Raw genomic sequence first — 16,076 nt, forward strand, 5'->3', positions numbered from 1 at the left:
GAGGCATCAAATCTGGTTCACTTTTTTCCACCTCAGAGAAAGCTCAGGAGGAACCACCTGCCAAGCTGCTGGATGACCTTTTCCGAAAGACCAAGGCAGCTCCCTGCATCTATTGGCTCCCACTGACTGACAGCCAGGTGAGTGCTCTTCTTCGTGCCCTGCTCCCTAGTGGCACCGAGGCTTGAGGTCAGGGTGAGGGGAGATTCGTGTGACTGAGAGAGTGAGTCGGCCCAAGTACTTCCTAGCTTTAGGATGAACTAAGCATCATAAAAAGGCAGTTTTCAGTTAATTGGTATAACATAGAGAAACCAGACTCAGGAGGGTAAAGATGGACACACACATGGCAGCTGAAGTTTGTGGATGTCTGGGAAGCTGGCTGTGCCGACCAAGCTTCTTAGAACTTGATTTTAGGCCGTGCGTGGTGGCTCACGCCTCTAATGCCAGCACTTTGGGAGGCCGAGTCGGGTGGATCACCTCAGGTCAGGAGTTCCAGACCAGTCTGGCCAACATGGAAACCCTGTCTCTACTAAAAATAACAAAAATTAGCCGGGTGCAGTGGCAGGCGCCCGTAATCCCAGCTGCTTGGGAGGCTGAGGAGGAGAATTGCTTGAACCCGGGAGGCGGAGGTTGCAGTGAGCAGAGACCGTGCCATTGCACTCCAGCCTGGGCAACAAGAACAAAACTCTGTCTCAGACAATTAAAAAAAAAAAAAAAAAGAACTTGATTGTATTTAGCTGAGAAATCGTGTTTTATAAATTCATTTCCCTGCTTTTTAAGAGTTTCTGCATTTTTAACTTAGTTTCTTAGTAATGGGCCTTTTGGGAATTTTAGGCTTATGCTACTCAAGAGATTTGTTCACATCTACGCTGACGGTAGGGAGCTAGGGAAATACCAAGGGCCAGGCATGGATGGTGCCAGTACCTGTGAATGTGTGTAAAAGTTGAAACTTGGTGGCCAGGCATGGTGGCTCATGCCTGTAATCCCAGCACTTTGGGAGGCTGAGGTGGGCAGATCATCTAAGCCTCCATCTAAGCCAGGAGTTTGATACCAGCCTGGCCAACATGGTGAAACCCCGTCTCTACTAAAAATACAAAACTTAGTGGGGCATGGTGGCAGACACCTGTAATCCCAGCTACCAGGGAGGCTGAGGCAGGAGAATCACTTGAACCTGGGAGTCGGAGGCCGTAGTGAGCCAAGATAGCACCACTGCACTCCAGCCTGGGCGACAGAGTGAGACTGTCTCAAAAAAAAAAAAAAAAAAAAAGCTGGCCGGGCGCGGTGGCTCACGCCTGTAATCCCAGCACTTTGGGAGCCTGAGGCGGGCGGATCACGAGGTCAGGAGATCAAGACCATCCTGGCTGACACAGTGAAACCCCGTCTCTCCTGAAAATACAAAAAAATTAGCCGGGCGTGGTCGCGGGCGCCTGTGGTCCCAGCTGCTCGGCAGGCTGAGGCAGGAGAATGGTGTGAACCCGGGAGGTGGAGCTTGCAGTGAGCCGAGATCGTGCCACTGCACTCCAGCCTGGGCGACGGAGCGAGACTCTGTCTCAGGAAAAAAAAAAAAGGCTGAAACTAGGAGGGAGAGAGGTGCTCTAAGAGACAGGATGCAGTTGTTGAGCCCCCAACCCCTTCCTGTTTAACTGAAAAGCTGACCCTGAGCTAGGAGGCAGCGTCCAGGCACAAATGGAGGCTGTGACCAGGACTGAGCTGCCTATTCTCTGCCTTTCCTACCTGGCTACAGATCGTTCAGAAAGAGGCAGAGCGGGCCGAACGGGCCAAGGAGCGGGAGAAGCGGCGAAAGGAGCAAGAAGAAGAAGAGCAAAAGGAGCGGGAGAAGGAAGCCGAGCGGGAACGGAACCGACAGCTGGAGCGAGAGAAACGTCGGGAGCACAGTCGGGAGAGGGACAGGGAGAGAGAGAGAGAAAGGGAGCGGGACAGGGGGGACCGAGATCGGGATAGGGAAAGGGACCGAGAACGAGGCAGGGAAAGGGATCGCAGGGACACCAAGCGCCACAGCAGAAGCCGGAGTCGGAGCACACCTGTGCGGGACCGGGGTGGGCGCCGCTAGCTGGGAAAACACTAGAGCTGCAGGTACCAGCCACTCGGCCCCAGGGGGTTATGGCCACAGAGGGATAGGCACAGTCTCCACCACCCTGGAGCCAAGGGTCTTTCACATCACCTATCCCTACATACATACCAAATGGAAAAGTGGCCATCCTTTTCCCCCCAAACACACCCCCTTAACCTATCTCTTGGGACTTAGCCCGACCCTCCCTCTCATTTCCCATTAAGTCTGAGAGGCAAGAGCTAGGTTAGGCAAGGAGGTGGTTGGCCAGAGATGGGGAACAGCCAGGTGCCCCAGTCCTCTGATTTTTCCTCCATCCTGCTTACCACCTCCCTGGGTACTTACAGCCTTCTCTTGGGAACAGCCGGGGCCAGGACTGGGTCACCTATGAGCTGAATCAGCATCTCCTCCTGAGTCCCAGGGCCCCAGCAGTTCCCAGTCTCTTCTGTCCTGCAGCCCTTGCCTCTTTCCCACAGGTTCCACTTTATATCCACCTTTTCCTTTTGTTCAATTTTTATTTTTATTTTTTTTATTATTAAATGATGTGGTCTATGGAAAAAAAATAAAAATCTGACTTAGTTTTAAACTGTGTGAGTGGCTTTCGTTGGGCAGGTTAAGAAGCCACACTGTGGATATCTGGAGTAGGAGTTGCTCTCATTCCATGTGTTCCTTTAGGCTGACTGCTTCCTGCTTATTGAACTTCCCACGTCTTTCATCCCTTGCCTTGGCCCTGACCAACCCAAAGCTGTGGACCTTCCTCATTCGGGAAGGCCCCACTGGGAAATGGAGCAACCTGTGTCCGTGGCGGCACCCCAGCAGGGCTAGGAGGGTGGGTCCTCTTCTGGTTCCTGGTCCTGTGCACGGTTAAATTAGGGATTTGGTCACCTGCCTGCCACCTTGGTGCCTCCCACAACTACCACCAGGGGGCGGCAGCTCCTCGCTCTGTTGGCCCCTGTAACCGAGCTTCCCAAGAAGGGCTCCACTGCCCGCCTCCGACCTCCCGCCGATGTCGTGCCTCTGTTCCCGACCCGCTCCCTGGGCCCGGGTCTCGGACTCTCTGGACCCTTCTGCCGTCCTTAAGTGTCCCCCAGCTGACCTGCTACCGTGCTCTGCATGGGCTCTCAAAACGCCGCCGCCTTGCAGCTGGGATTCCATCCACACCAGTCCCAAAAGCCAGCCGGGAACCGGGAGCCCGGAGCCGGGTCTCTCCGCAGTGGGCTCCGAATTCCCCACCTCACCGCGCGCTCGCCCGTTTTCCGCTGCGGGCGGGGACTGGCAGCTTCGCGCTCCCGGGTGCACCCGCCCCGCCAGCTCTTCGGAAATGGCCTGGCGCCGTGGCCTGGACGTCCTCCCGCCCGAGTGCCCTGCCGGGCGCTGCGGGCCCGGTCCGGGAGGGGCGCCGCATCTGTATGCGCCCCGCAGCCCGGGAGCGCCGAGGGGGCGGACGCGCGGCGCCGCCTCCGCCCCCGCCCCCGCCCCCGCCCCCGCCCCCGCCCTCGCCGCGCGGGCCCGGCTGGCCGGGGAGGGTCGGAGGCTGGGCTCTCATCTCCCGCGCGGCGCGGAGCCGCCTCGCTCCTCCGCAGGCGGAGCCTTCTTCCCCCGCCCCCTCCGTCTCGCTCCCTTGTTCTCGCCGGGGCCGCTCAGACCTGCAGCGGAGCCGCGGCGCCCGCTCCAATCGGCTCAAGGCTGCGCCCCCGGGACCCGGCGACGGGGGCGGGCGGGGGCGCTTCCCGCCGGCCTGGGCCCCTCGGCAGTGCCAGGTAAGGGCGCCTGCCCCGGAGCAGGGGTCGGGAATCCGCGGAGGGGTAGGAGGGGGCCCGCAGCCTGCGGGGGTCTTCGGAGGGGTGCGCTCCGTGGCTGGGAGCCCGCTGCCGGCTCCCTTCTCCCGCGCTCTGCCTCTTTCCCTTCTCCCCTCGCACCTCTCTCCCTCTTTCTTCTCTCGATTTCTCTTCACCCTTCCTTCTCTGCCTGTTTGCCTTCTTTATCCCTTCCCTCTATTTCCCCAACCCTTCCCTCTCCCTCTTGTCCTTTTTCCATCTCCTCTCCCTCTTTGCCTTTTTCTTTCTCTACCTTTCTCCCCTTTCCTTTCTCTTTTCTCTTTCTTGCTCTCCTTTCCCTCCCTCTCCTCTCCCCTTCCTGCTATCCTGTTTCCCACTCCTCTATCCCCTTCCTTCTCGCCTCCTCATCCCGCCTTCTCTCTGGTCCCCAGCCTTCCTCCGGTTTCCCCCTTCCCTCGGGAGCAAAGGGACTGTCAGGTGTGTGTCTGCTCTGAGGGAGGAGGGGCAGAAGCCACAGCTACCTGAGGGGTCCTCCCCCCCGCCCCTAGGAGAAAGGAGAGTAGTGGGAAGGGTCTCCTCTCTAGCTCCCTTCCCGTGGCCCCTCCCTGCCTCCACCCCTCCTGTCTGCTCCTTCTCCCAGAATTAAGTTCCCGAGGCCTGGTTTGACACCCCCGAAGCTGAGGTCTGCCCCTGCCTGCCTGGAACTGCCCCGGGTGACCCGTTTCCAAGCCTGGCCCCTAGGACTCCTCTCTGCCTTCAGACACCCAGGCTGCTGCCCTGGTCTCTCTCATTCTGTCTCTTGCCACTGTTCTGTTTCTGTCTCTCATCCAGTCATTTTTCTGCCGGACAGTCCCTGAGTCAGTCTAGCCGTCAGTCATTATCTGTCTCTAGCCTCTGGGTGGACCTCTCTCCCCGGTCACCTCCCCCTGTCCCCCACCCTGTATCCTCTTCCTTCAGCTCTGGCTCCCAACTCCTGTCTCATGAGCCCAGTCCCCCTTCAAGGACTGCACTGGCAGCGTGGGCTGGAGACAGGGCCTGGAGAGTGGGGCTCCCCCTTGTGGGGAGGGACTTTCACAGACTCTCAGCCCTGCCTGAGGCTGCACTCCTTGTCATCTCATGCTGACCCTAGACACCTTAAGGCCACACCTCCATGAATCCCAACTCCGTAATTTTAAGCCCTTTCTCTGGTAGCCCCGCCTCCTCCAATACCTGGCTACGTGCCCAACCTGGGAGGACAGAGACCAGATTTGGGATTCCAAGCCCTCCCAGCATCCCCTCTCCTGTGTTCCTCCCCGGTTCTCTACTCAGAGTTGACTGACCAGAGATTGATCAGCTTGGAGGGCTGGAGGTGAATACATGCAGAGCCTGGGTGGAGGAAGGATCAGCCTCTCTGCTCTCTGTCTTAGTCTGAGTTCTGGGCAGTGGAGTGTCTGGTTCCTTGGAGGTCTGGTCTTCAGCATCTAATTTTGGGGGGAGGAGGGCCAGGGGTTTCCTTGAGCCTGAGCAGCTGCTTGTCCTGCAGGTGTGGATCCATGGGGTAGCCTCAACGCATCTGCCCCTCCACCCCAGCCAGCTCATGGGCCACGTGGCCTGGCCCAGCCTCAGCACCCAGGGCCAGTGAACAGAGCCCTGGCTGGAGTCCAAACATGTGGGGCCTGGTGAGGCTCCTGCTGGCCTGGCTGGGTGGCTGGGGCTGCATGGGGCGTCTGGCAGCCCCAGCCCGGGCCTGGGCAGGGTCCCGGGGACACCCGGGGCCTGCTCTGCTGCGTACTCGAAGGAGCTGGGTCTGGAACCAGTTCTTTGTCATTGAGGAATATGCTGGTCCAGAGCCCGTCCTCATTGGCAAGGTAAGGATGACCCCTCCCATGTCTACTCTGACACCAAGCCCTCAGGCCCTGCCCTGCAACTTCATCACTTCTGCAATGACGTTGGTCCCTCAGGACTCCCAACACTCTACCCAAACGTAGACTCTTTAACCCTGTCTCTGTACTTGGAGCCCTCTGCCATCTTTTCCTGACCCCTGCAGCTGCACTCGGATGTTGACCGGGGAGAGGGCCGCACCAAGTACCTGTTGACCGGGGAGGGGGCAGGCACCGTATTTGTGATTGATGAGGCCACAGGCAATATTCATGTTACCAAGAGCCTTGACCGGGAGGAAAAGGCACAATATGTGCTACTGGCCCAAGCCGTGGACCGAGCCTCCAACCGGCCCCTGGAGCCCCCATCAGAGTTCATCATCAAAGTGCAAGACATCAACGACAATCCACCCATTTTTCCCCTTGGGCCCTACCATGCCACCGTGCCCGAGATGTCCAACGTCGGTGAGCACCCCAGCTCTGAATGCCCCAGTTCCCGTCTTCTGGAGCTCTCTCACCTCTCCTTCCCTTCTTCTTGTCTGCCCCAGAACCTGCCCCCTTCAATTCAGCCTCCGTTGTATCTGCATCCCCCCCATCGGTTGTTCTTCCCCATCCTTCCCTGCTGCTGCTGAATGGTGTGCTGGCATCCCCCACAGGGACATCAGTGATCCAGGTGACTGCTCACGATGCTGATGACCCCAGCTATGGGAACAGTGCCAAGCTGGTGTACACTGTTCTGGATGGACTGCCTTTCTTCTCTGTGGACCCCCAGACTGGTGAGGATGGAGCTTGGGAGCCCGGTGGGGCAGCCAAGGGGATAGACACCCTCTGACCAGCATCTCTCCCTAGGAGTGGTGCGTACAGCCATCCCCAACATGGACCGGGAGACACAGGAGGAGTTCTTGGTGGTGATCCAGGCCAAGGACATGGGCGGCCACATGGGGGGGCTGTCAGGCAGCACTACGGTGACTGTCACGCTCAGCGATGTCAATGACAACCCCCCCAAGTTCCCACAGAGTAAGGGGCCATTGCTGCCACCTGAGCCATCCTTTGATCACCCCACCCCTACAGTGTCTGGAGAAACCTTCCCTCCTCGCCTCCTCCCCAGCCAGACCCTGGGAGAATAAAGTGCTGTGGGGAGGGAGGAGGGCTGGGGACCTCTCTAAGAAGGTGTCTCCCCTCTGTCATCCCAAGGCCTATACCAGTTCTCCGTGGTGGAGACAGCTGGACCTGGCACGCTGGTGGGCCGGCTCCGGGCCCAGGACCCAGACCTGGGGGACAACGCCCTGATGGCATACAGCATCCTGGATGGGGAGGGGTCTGAGGCCTTCAGCATCAGCACAGACTCCCAGGGTCGAGACGGGCTCCTCACTGTCCGCAAGGTTAGCCTCCTGCCTGTTAATGCTTTCTCTTAGACCTGCCTCCTGCTGACCCACAGGGCACATATTTAACTGTTCTTCTAGAACAGACTCAGGATCTCTCTGTTGGAGCTTAGAGATCATGGTCACCTCCTCATACTTCAGATGAGGCCCTGGAGCTTAGAAAGAAGTGATAGCAAGTCTATGAGGGAGCTAGGGGCAGACCTAGAGTTCCTCAGTAATCTGCTGTGCATCCTGACCACCAAGGCCACTGTCCCTCCAGTGCCACCTCTCCTCACATGAGGACTGAGCACTGCATGCATGTGAGGAGGGGACTTGTCACCTTCCAAGAGCCTGGGACCTGCCGTGGTTTCCACATGCCTCACTTTTTCTCTCTCTCCCCTCACCATAGCCCCTAGACTTCGAGAGCCGGCGCTCCTACTCCTTCCGTGTCGAGGCCACCAACACGCTCATTGACCCAGCCTATCTGCGGCGAGGGCCCTTCAAGGATGTGGCCTCTGTGCGTGTGGCAGTGCAAGATGCCCCAGAGCCACCTGCCTTCACCCAGGCTGCCTACCACCTGACAGTGCCTGAGAACAAGGCCCCGGGGACCCTGGTAGGCCAGATCTCAGCGGCTGACCTGGACTCCCCTGCCAGCCCAATCAGGTAGGTGAGCTGGGGTGTGGGCTGGGGAGCCAGATGGCAGGCTCTTCCCACCCAGAGAATGAGTAAATGTGCCCCCTACCTTATAGCAAATCACTCATATCCCAGCAAAAGCCTCCCTCCCTGCAGCTGGGCTTGCTGGTCTGCAGGCCTGGGTGCCAGGGGAGAGCCGGAGGGCCTGGCTGACCACTCCTCAACCGTCTGTCCACCCCTCTGGGTAGATGTTGGTGGCCCCTCCCAGTGGCAGTGCAAGCGGATATAGTCTCATTTGATAAGTGGATCTCTATTGATCATTCCCAAAGTGCTTCACAGTTTACCCCCTTGCTGACACTGAATTCTCACAACAGCCGTATGAAGTGGGTGTTCTCATCACCACTTGTTTTAGAAGCCAGCCATAAGTGGTCACACAGTTGGTAAGTGGCAGAACAGCCACTCTTTCCCCCTCCGCGGCCAGCATCCCTGTCACAGCTCTGTGAGGGAGGTACTGGTGTCATTCCCACTTTTCAGTTGAGTAAATAGAGGTTAAACAATTTGCCCTAAGTCACATAGCCAGTCCAAGGCAGAGCAGGGCTGAAACACATGTCCCTGGGTTCTCAGAACAGGGCCCAGAAGTCTGAGAGTCAAGGTCTGTTTATCCCGCTTCTACTCCGTTCTGTGTCTTCTCCCCCTCCCCCCATGAAACCCAGTGGCCCTGAGTCTTAACAGGTGTTTAATGGTGGTGATCCCCCAGGGATATATGCCTTTTAAGGGGACTCCAACCTGAATTATGGCTCTGCCAGAGGAGTCATGAGGTCTGACAAGGTGAACAGAGGGAAGAAAGAAGGGGGGGGTGGAACAAGCTGTGGTCCCGCCCCAGATCAGCCCCAGCATGTCTCTCCCTTCCCCAGATACTCCATCCTCCCCCACTCAGATCCGGAGCGTTGCTTCTCTATCCAGCCCGAAGAAGGCACCATCCATACAGCAGCACCCCTGGATCGTGAGGCTCGCGTCTGGCACAACCTCACTGTGCTGGCTACAGAGCTCGGTGAGGACTGCAGGGCCCACAAGGCGGCAGCAGCCTCCTGGCCGAGGAGCTGTCCCTGGGTATGGGGGTGGAGAAGGGTGCTAACTGCCATCACACCCTCACCAGCGTGCGGCCACTGAGTCCTAGCCTGGATCTGAGCCCTAGCCTGGATCCAAGTCCTAGCCTGGATCTGGGTCCTAGCCTGGATCCTTGCTACCAGGCAGGGCGGGCCTCCTGGTCTCCTAGTCCCCTAGGCTGGGCTGGGTGGGCACAGTGGGTGTGCCTGAGCATTCTCCTGACCCTCAAGTCATTCCCTTACCTGACTTGCCCCAACCCAGAAATAAACTAGACCTTACATAGCCCCCAACCTGTGTACTGACAGACCCCATCCTGCCCACTCTCTGCTTCAGGCTGGAGCTGGGGGCCAGAAAGGGGCTGGGTACCTCCTCTGGTTGCTGAGTGGAGTGCACCAGCAGCCCCACCCCAGAGAAGCCCTGTTGGAAGCCCTGTGGGAATCCCCCAAGGTAGGGGAGTGGACACCATAAGGAAGGGGAGGAGTGCCAGCTCCATATGCGGTCTCCCCCATCAGTCAGGCCAGCAGCGGGTTCAGCTGCCTCTGGGCAGCCCTAGCCCATACAGACAGGGAGACGTCCCTCCCCATCTTCTGTGAATAGTCCCTTATACCCCTGCTTATGCCTCAGAGGCTCCTCCACCCTTTTGTCTTCATACTGCATATGAAAACTGCCCTTGTATATGTGGATATCTGAATGTGTCAGTGAAGGGCTATATGAATGTGTACATGTGGGTATGTTCTCAGCCATGTGTATAATTCCAAATGTGGGGAAAGTATGTAGATATACACAAATATATATTTGTGGGTATATGTCTGTAATGGATATATATGTGTTTACTGTTGAGTGTACAGAATTATATTAATTATGCATATGTGTGATTGATATATACAGTGGTATGCACATGTAGCTGTTTGTATGTGTTTTGTGTATGTGGGTATTTGTGGACAGATAATTTATTACTTATTGTTTATCAGGCACTATCCATCTTCAAAATGGATTCATTCATTTAATCATCACCACAACTTTATGAGGGAAGTATGATTATTTCCTCATTTTTAAACAATAAACTCAGGCAAAGAGAAGTTAAGTAACTTCCCAAGGTCACATAGAGATTAAGTGGTGGAGCTGTGAGACCCAGTCAGTGTGCAGAGTCTGAGCTGTTATCCCCACCGTACTGCCTCTCAAATGTGTTTAATGCTATGTGTCTAGGTTTATGTTTCTATACATGCAACTGTGTGCATAGTAGATATGCACAGATACTACCTGGCAGTGCACGTGTTATCTGTTAGTGCATGGATGTCTGTGTGGATGGCCGTGTGTGTGTGTCCGTGTACACACAGTATGTTTTTGGCTGCTTGTATATACATAGCTTTGTGTGTGTGTGCGTTTCTAGTCACTGTCTTCTCATTCTGCCAAATCCTGCTCCTGCCTGCACCCAGACATCAACTAGCAGCGCTGGGCCCTTGCTGCAGGGAAGAAGTAGACCCCCTCCCCATCCTGTCTCTGGGGTATCCCAATCCTTTTAGCCAGGCGATCCACTCAGCCTCCCCTGCCCATGCTGCATCCTCAGCCCCTTTCACCAGGCCTAGTCAGCTATCCCTCTGCCTAGGGGAAAGACTAAAGGAATTGGGAGACCCGGCCTAAGAGAGGTGACAGGGAGACACACTTTGCATTCTCTCTTGGAAGGCACTGGCAGTGAGAAGCAAGGTAGGGTAGTGGTAGGGAGTCATCTGATGAAGGGATGGGTAAAGATGGGGCCTGTGTCTGGCTGTTGTACCCAGGCTGGCCTGGGCTCTGCACCCTGTAGATCATGCAGCTCCTTTCTACCCAAGATAAGTGATGCTCATTGCTGTACTACAGCCTCCCAGACCTCTGATGGGATGTGTGTGTGTGTGTGTGTGTGTGTGTGTGGTGTGTATATGTGTCTGTCCACCCCACTGGTGCTGTGCATGGCCTCTATGCGTGAAAATGCATTCTATGGGCACTGGGTGTTGTCGGGGGATGTGGCACTACATTCACTATGCATATCAAACATCTGCTTCATGTACATTGCATTTGTTTTAAATGTTGAGTGTACATTGGATATATGGTATGAATGTGTTTTGTATATTCATGGCTGTTGTCTGCATGCAACTGGTATGCACCTTCTGTCTGTCTTTAATTTATGCTGCATGTGCCCTGCATGTGGGTTATTGTATATGTGTATCATGGGTGCGGCATTCCTGTTGAATGTCTATTGTGTATCGCACATATCTTGGGTACTACATGAATATTGTATGCACTTGGTATTGTTCCATTCGTTCTACAACATTGTTTTCTACCTGTACGTTACATGCATATTTCATGTGTTTCTTGTGCATGCTATATGCTGCATGTGGCATCCATGCCCATGCACCACATATGTTACGTGTAAACTGTGTGGTGTGTGTGTGGCGTGTATGTTTTGGTGTTCTGCCTTCAGACAGTTCTGCACAGGCCTCGCGTGTGCAAGTGGCCATCCAGACCCTGGATGAGAATGACAATGCTCCCCAGCTGGCTGAGCCCTACGATACTTTTGTGTGTGACTCTGCAGCTCCTGGCCAGGTGAGCAACTGAGGCAGAGGGGTTGGGACGTCCAGGCCTCCAGCAGCCCACTCCATACAAGGCCTCTCTCTTCTTCCTCCCAGCTGATTCAGGTCATCCGGGCCCTGGACAGAGATGAAGTTGGCAACAGTAGCCATGTCTCCTTTCGAGGTCCTCTGGGCCCTGATGCCAACTTTACTGTCCGGGACAACCGAGGTAGGTGGCCTCCTACAGCCATGTCCATACCTGCCTCTGTCCCCCTCTCCTCCTCCTCCACCCCTAGCCCAGCCTGCCTGACCCCTGCCCCACCTGCCTGGGCCTTCTACCCAACAGAAGATGGGTGTGGACTTACACTCATTTGTTGGCTCTTTGTAAACCTTCCCCATGGGAAGCTGGCTCTATGGGCTGGCTCTATGGGAAGCTGGCTCTATGGGCTGGACCAACCCTACCTGGAAGGTGTCCCAGAAGATACCTCAACACCTTCCCTCTCCCACAGATGGCTCCGCCAGCCTGCTGCTGCCCTCCCGCCCTGCTCCACCCCGCCATGCCCCCTACTTGGTTCCCATAGAACTGTGGGACTGGGGGCAGCCGGCACTGAGCAGCACTGCCACAGTGACTGTTAGTGTGTGCCGCTGCCAGCCTGACGGCTCTGTGGCATCCTGCTGGCCTGAGGCTCACCTCTCAGCTGCTGGGCTCAGCACCGGCGCCCTGCTTGCCATCATCACCTGTGTGGGTGCCCTGCTTGGTGAGTCAGGCCACAGTGGGACATAGCTGTGCGATCTGGGCCTGCAGGGGTGTGGAGAAGAACCAGGCCTCTGGACATAGGGAAATCCACCTTAAGGCTTGAACGACCCTCATACCTGGATTTTCCCACCACCTGATGCATCCAAGAGAAAAGCTCTGGCCTCTATCCGTGACCTGCCAATCCATAATGACAATGACAAGCCATAACAATGGTTTATTGAGCCCCTACTCTGTGCCAAGTATAGTGCTGGGCACGTCACTTGTGATATTTCATTTTATTATGTCAACAACCCTTAGAAGTAAATATATTTTCCCTATTCTCCACATAAGTAATCTAAGGGGCAAATTGAGGCTTCAGAGAAGTCTAGCAACTTCCCATGGTCACATAGCGAGTAAGGGCTGAAGTCAGGATTCAATGGAAGGTTTGCTAGATGTCAGCCCCTAAGCGCAGGGCTTCTGTCACCTGATGGGTCAGCCTTTCACATGGAGACAGGCCGCCCGCTCCCGGCCCTGCTGGCTCAGGGCCTGTGTGTGCGCCTCTCGCGCAGCCCTGGTGGTGCTCTTCGTGGCCCTGCGGCGGCAGAAGCAAGAAGCACTGATGGTACTGGAGGAGGAGGACGTCCGAGAGAACATCATCACCTACGATGACGAGGGCGGCGGCGAGGAGGACACCGAGGCCTTCGACATCACGGCCTTGCAGAACCCGGACGGGGCGGCCCCCCCGGCGCCCGGCCCTCCCGCGCGCCGAGACGTGCTGCCCCGGGCCCGGGTGTCGCGACAGCCCAGACCCCCCGGCCCCGCCGACGTGGCGCAGCTCCTGGCGCTGCGGCTCCGCGAGGCGGACGAGGACCCCGGCGTGCCCCCGTACGACTCGGTGCAGGTGTACGGCTACGAGGGCCGGGGCTCCTCTTGCGGCTCCCTCAGCTCCCTGGGCTCCGGCAGCGAAGCCGGCGGCGCCCCCGGCCCCGCGGAGCCGCTGGACGACTGGGGTCCGCTCTTCCGCACCCTGGCCGAGCTGTATGGGGTCAAGGAGCCCCCGGCCCCCTGAGCGCCCGGGCTGGCCCGGCCCACCGCGGGGGGGGGGGGGGCAGCGGGCACAGGCCCTCTGAGTGAGCCTCACGGGGTCCAGGCGGGCGGCAGCAGCCCAGGGGACCCAGGCCTCCTCCCTGTCCTTGTGTCCCTCCTTGCTTCCCCGGGGCACCCTCGCTCTCACCTCCCTCTTCCTGAGTCGGTGTGTGTGTCTCTCTCCAGGAATCTTTGTCTCTGTCTGTGACACGCTCCTCTGTCCGGGCCTGGGTTTCCTGCCCTGGCCCTGGCCCTGCGATCTCTCACTGTGATTCCTCTCCTTCCTCCGTGGCGTTTTGTCTCTGCAGTTCTGAAGCTCACACATAGTCTCCCTGCGTCTTCCTTGCCCATACACATGCTCTGTGTCTGTCTCCTGCCCACATCTCCCTTCCTTCTCTCTGGGTCCCTGTGACTGGCTTTTTGTTTTTTTCTGTTGTCCATCCCATAATCAAGAGAAACTTCCAGCCACTGCTGCCCACCCTCCTTCAGGGGATGTTGTGCCCCAGGTCAGTGCCCCTAGACTGTGGGGCTGGGCGGTGGATGAAGGCTCCCACTCCCCACTGCCTCTAACCTGGCTCCCCTGTCCTTACAGACCTGCCTGCATGGTTCCATCCATTACTCATGGCCTCAGCCTCATCCTGGCTCCACTGGCCTCCAGCTGAGAGAGGGAACCAGCCTGCCTCCCAGGGCAAGAGCTCCAGCCTCCCGTGTGGCCGCCTCCCTGGAGCTCTGCCCAGCTGTCAGCTTCCCCTGGGCATCCCAGCCCTGGGCATTGTCTTGTGTGCTTCCTGAGGGAGTAGAGAAAGGAAAGGGGGAGGCGGCTGGGGAAGGGGAAAGAGGGAGGAAGGGGAGGGGCCTCCATCTCTAATTTCATAATAAACAAACACTTTATTTTGTAAAGCTGGAGCCCTGCTTCTGTTTTTGCACTCAGGTTTCTATACAAAGCTTCATCGTCCCAAAGGACGGGAGGAGAGGCCTAGCCTATTGCCTCCCAGTTCATTCTCCTTTTTCCTTGGGGGAAAATACACTTCACCTCCTTCTAGGTAGGGGAGGACTTGGGTTAATTCCATGAGGGAGTAAGGAGACGATGACTCTGCCCCACTCTCACCACCAACTTTCTGGGTCCTCTGTTGGTCTCAAGCGGTCCAAGAAAATTAAGATATAAGGATTCAGCCAGGCGCGGTGGCTCACGTCTGTAAATCCAGCAGTTTGGGAGGCTGAGGTGGGTGGATCACTTGAGGTCAGGAGTTCAAGACCAGCCTGGCCAATGGTAGAAACCCCATCTGTACTAAAAATACAAAAAATTAGCAGGGCATGGTGGCGCATGTCTGTAGTCCCAGCTACTCAGGAGGCTGAGGCAGGAGAATCACTTGAATCTGGGAGGCAGAGGTTGCAGTGAGCCAAGATCGTGCCACTGCGCTCCAGCCTGGGCGACAGAGCGAGACTCTGTCTCAAAAAAAAAAAAAAAAAAAGATATGGGGATTGGTCAGAGGGCAAGGTGGGCAGGAGAAGTAGAGGGTGAAGTGTGAGAGCTGCTGAGAAGAGGGCCAGAGGGATAAAAGACTAAGAGAGGAAGGGGGATTCTGGACTAGGAAAATAATGGGGGTGGCAGGCAGCAGCGGGGACAAACCAGCCTTTCCTGGGGCTCGTAGTGCCAAGTGGGGAAAGGGTGGACCAGAGTGAGACAGTCACATTGAATCTGGGCCCGCTGCTCCCACCTTTAAGTCTCCCCTAGGCCATGGTCTTAGTCTTTGCAGAACACAAAGGAGGAGGGAGAGGACCAGGGAGGCAGGCTATTGACGGACAGAAGCAGTCAACTAGGTGGGAGCTGAGCCAGAACTGCAATTATCTCCCAAAGTCCAGAGAAGGGGTCCACCCAGGAACCAGCATGAGAGCTCAGGCCTCTCAACTCCAGGGCTCCAGAGGCACACACAGGTAGGCGAGGTAGGATAGGTCCTTGTGACTCCCCCTTCGTATGGGGTACTGGCAGCTGGGGAAACCTGCTTCAATGTGAACATACCTTCCCTCATACCTTCCCCACCTGCTTGATAAGGACAAGCAGGAGGTAGGAGAACAAGGCCCCTCCCTCCAGTGCTGGAATTCAAGTCATTTACTCTGCTGAAGGCTGGAAGCCTGGACCTCTGACAGTCCAAGGGCTTGTGCAAGAGCGGGCTATTCCCCTGAACTCTCCAGAGACTGTGAGGAGGTAGGCACCCCAAGCAGGGCATCAGAAGGACAAGGTCTTCTGGTTCGGGGCAGGAAGGGCAAGATCTCCGCCCCTTTGGTCTCACCGTGATATCTGTATCAAGCCTTCAGGAATTAGTAGAGAAATGGGGGAAATGACTCATGGGCTACTCTTAGACAGTGAGGGGTGCATTGGAATGGGATGTTGGCCTTTGTCTGCCCAGCCCTCCCTAAGACTCTCCTAAGGTCCTCCCCCAAACTCATTAAAAACATAGCGGAAAATAATAGGGCAGAGGGAACCAGGCTTGTCAGCAAGACCCATGGGCTCATCTCTGGCCTCAACTACCTCATCCTCTGGAAGGACAGGACCTGTCAAAGGGAGTGAAGATGGGTGGGACTATGGAAGGAAAAGAGAGGAGGGTCCCCCCACCCCGAGTTCTGCCCTCCTGGTCTGGTTCTGCCCTCTTGGTCTGAGTTCAATTCTCCTGCTTGAGTTTGGGAATGGGGGTGAGGCGCCAAGCATCTCAGGGGGAGACAGCGGCACGCAGTTCACAGCCCACCTTTGGCTGCGCTCAGGTGGCAATCCCAGGCCCCAGGCCACCCCTCGCTGCCTGTCTTTTCTCACTTCCTGAGAGGCTCAGGATAGGGCTGGGAGGATGAAGAAGTAGAGAACTGCTGGCATGAGCCTGTCCCCCACCTCCTCTTTACTCTGGAGCCCTCCCCA

At 56.8% G+C, this 16,076-nt stretch overlaps 2 protein-coding genes across 16 annotated transcripts in view; both read left to right on the top strand.

Moving 5' to 3' along the window:
- Positions 1-2,651, top strand: part of ACIN1 (apoptotic chromatin condensation inducer 1) — a 36,106-nt gene extending 33,455 nt beyond the window's left edge. For all 13 annotated transcript variants that reach the window (XM_055362367.2, XM_019009508.4, XM_055362368.2 and 10 more), the window contains 2 exons: positions 37-137; positions 1,742-2,651. In XM_055362367.2, the coding sequence (XP_055218342.2) occupies positions 37-137; positions 1,742-2,068 (428 nt within the window). In that variant the 3' untranslated portion in view covers positions 2,069-2,651. The remainder of the gene's footprint in view (positions 1-36; positions 138-1,741) is intronic.
- Positions 2,652-3,567: 916 nt separating this feature from the next.
- CDH24 (cadherin 24) lies at positions 3,568-14,068 on the top strand. 3 transcript variants are annotated; one of them, XM_055362369.2, is made up of 14 exons: positions 4,898-5,191; positions 5,366-5,690; positions 5,870-6,164; positions 6,356-6,475; positions 6,549-6,716; positions 6,894-7,081; positions 7,470-7,723; positions 8,608-8,744; positions 9,134-9,247; positions 11,259-11,380; positions 11,464-11,575; positions 11,856-12,104; positions 12,652-13,674; positions 13,761-14,068. In XM_055362369.2, the coding sequence occupies exons 2-13, from the start codon at positions 5,490-5,492 to the stop codon at positions 13,149-13,151; spliced, it is 2,460 nt and encodes an 819-aa protein (XP_055218344.2). In that variant the 5' UTR covers positions 4,898-5,191; positions 5,366-5,489; the 3' UTR covers positions 13,152-13,674; positions 13,761-14,068. The 3 variants fall into 3 exon arrangements, with proteins under 3 accessions (XP_018865056.3, XP_018865057.3, XP_055218344.2); XM_019009511.4 differs by lacking the exons at positions 4,898-5,191; positions 9,134-9,247 and adding an exon at positions 3,568-3,825; XM_019009512.4 differs by lacking the exons at positions 4,898-5,191; positions 9,134-9,247 and adding an exon at positions 3,568-3,825 and having other exon boundaries at positions 12,652-12,967.
- Positions 14,069-16,076: the final 2,008 nt, after the last annotated feature.

The sequence above is a fragment of the Gorilla gorilla genome, chromosome 15 (assembly GCF_029281585.2).
Source record: "Gorilla gorilla gorilla isolate KB3781 chromosome 15, NHGRI_mGorGor1-v2.1_pri, whole genome shotgun sequence".
Taxonomy (NCBI): domain Eukaryota; kingdom Metazoa; phylum Chordata; class Mammalia; order Primates; family Hominidae; genus Gorilla; species Gorilla gorilla.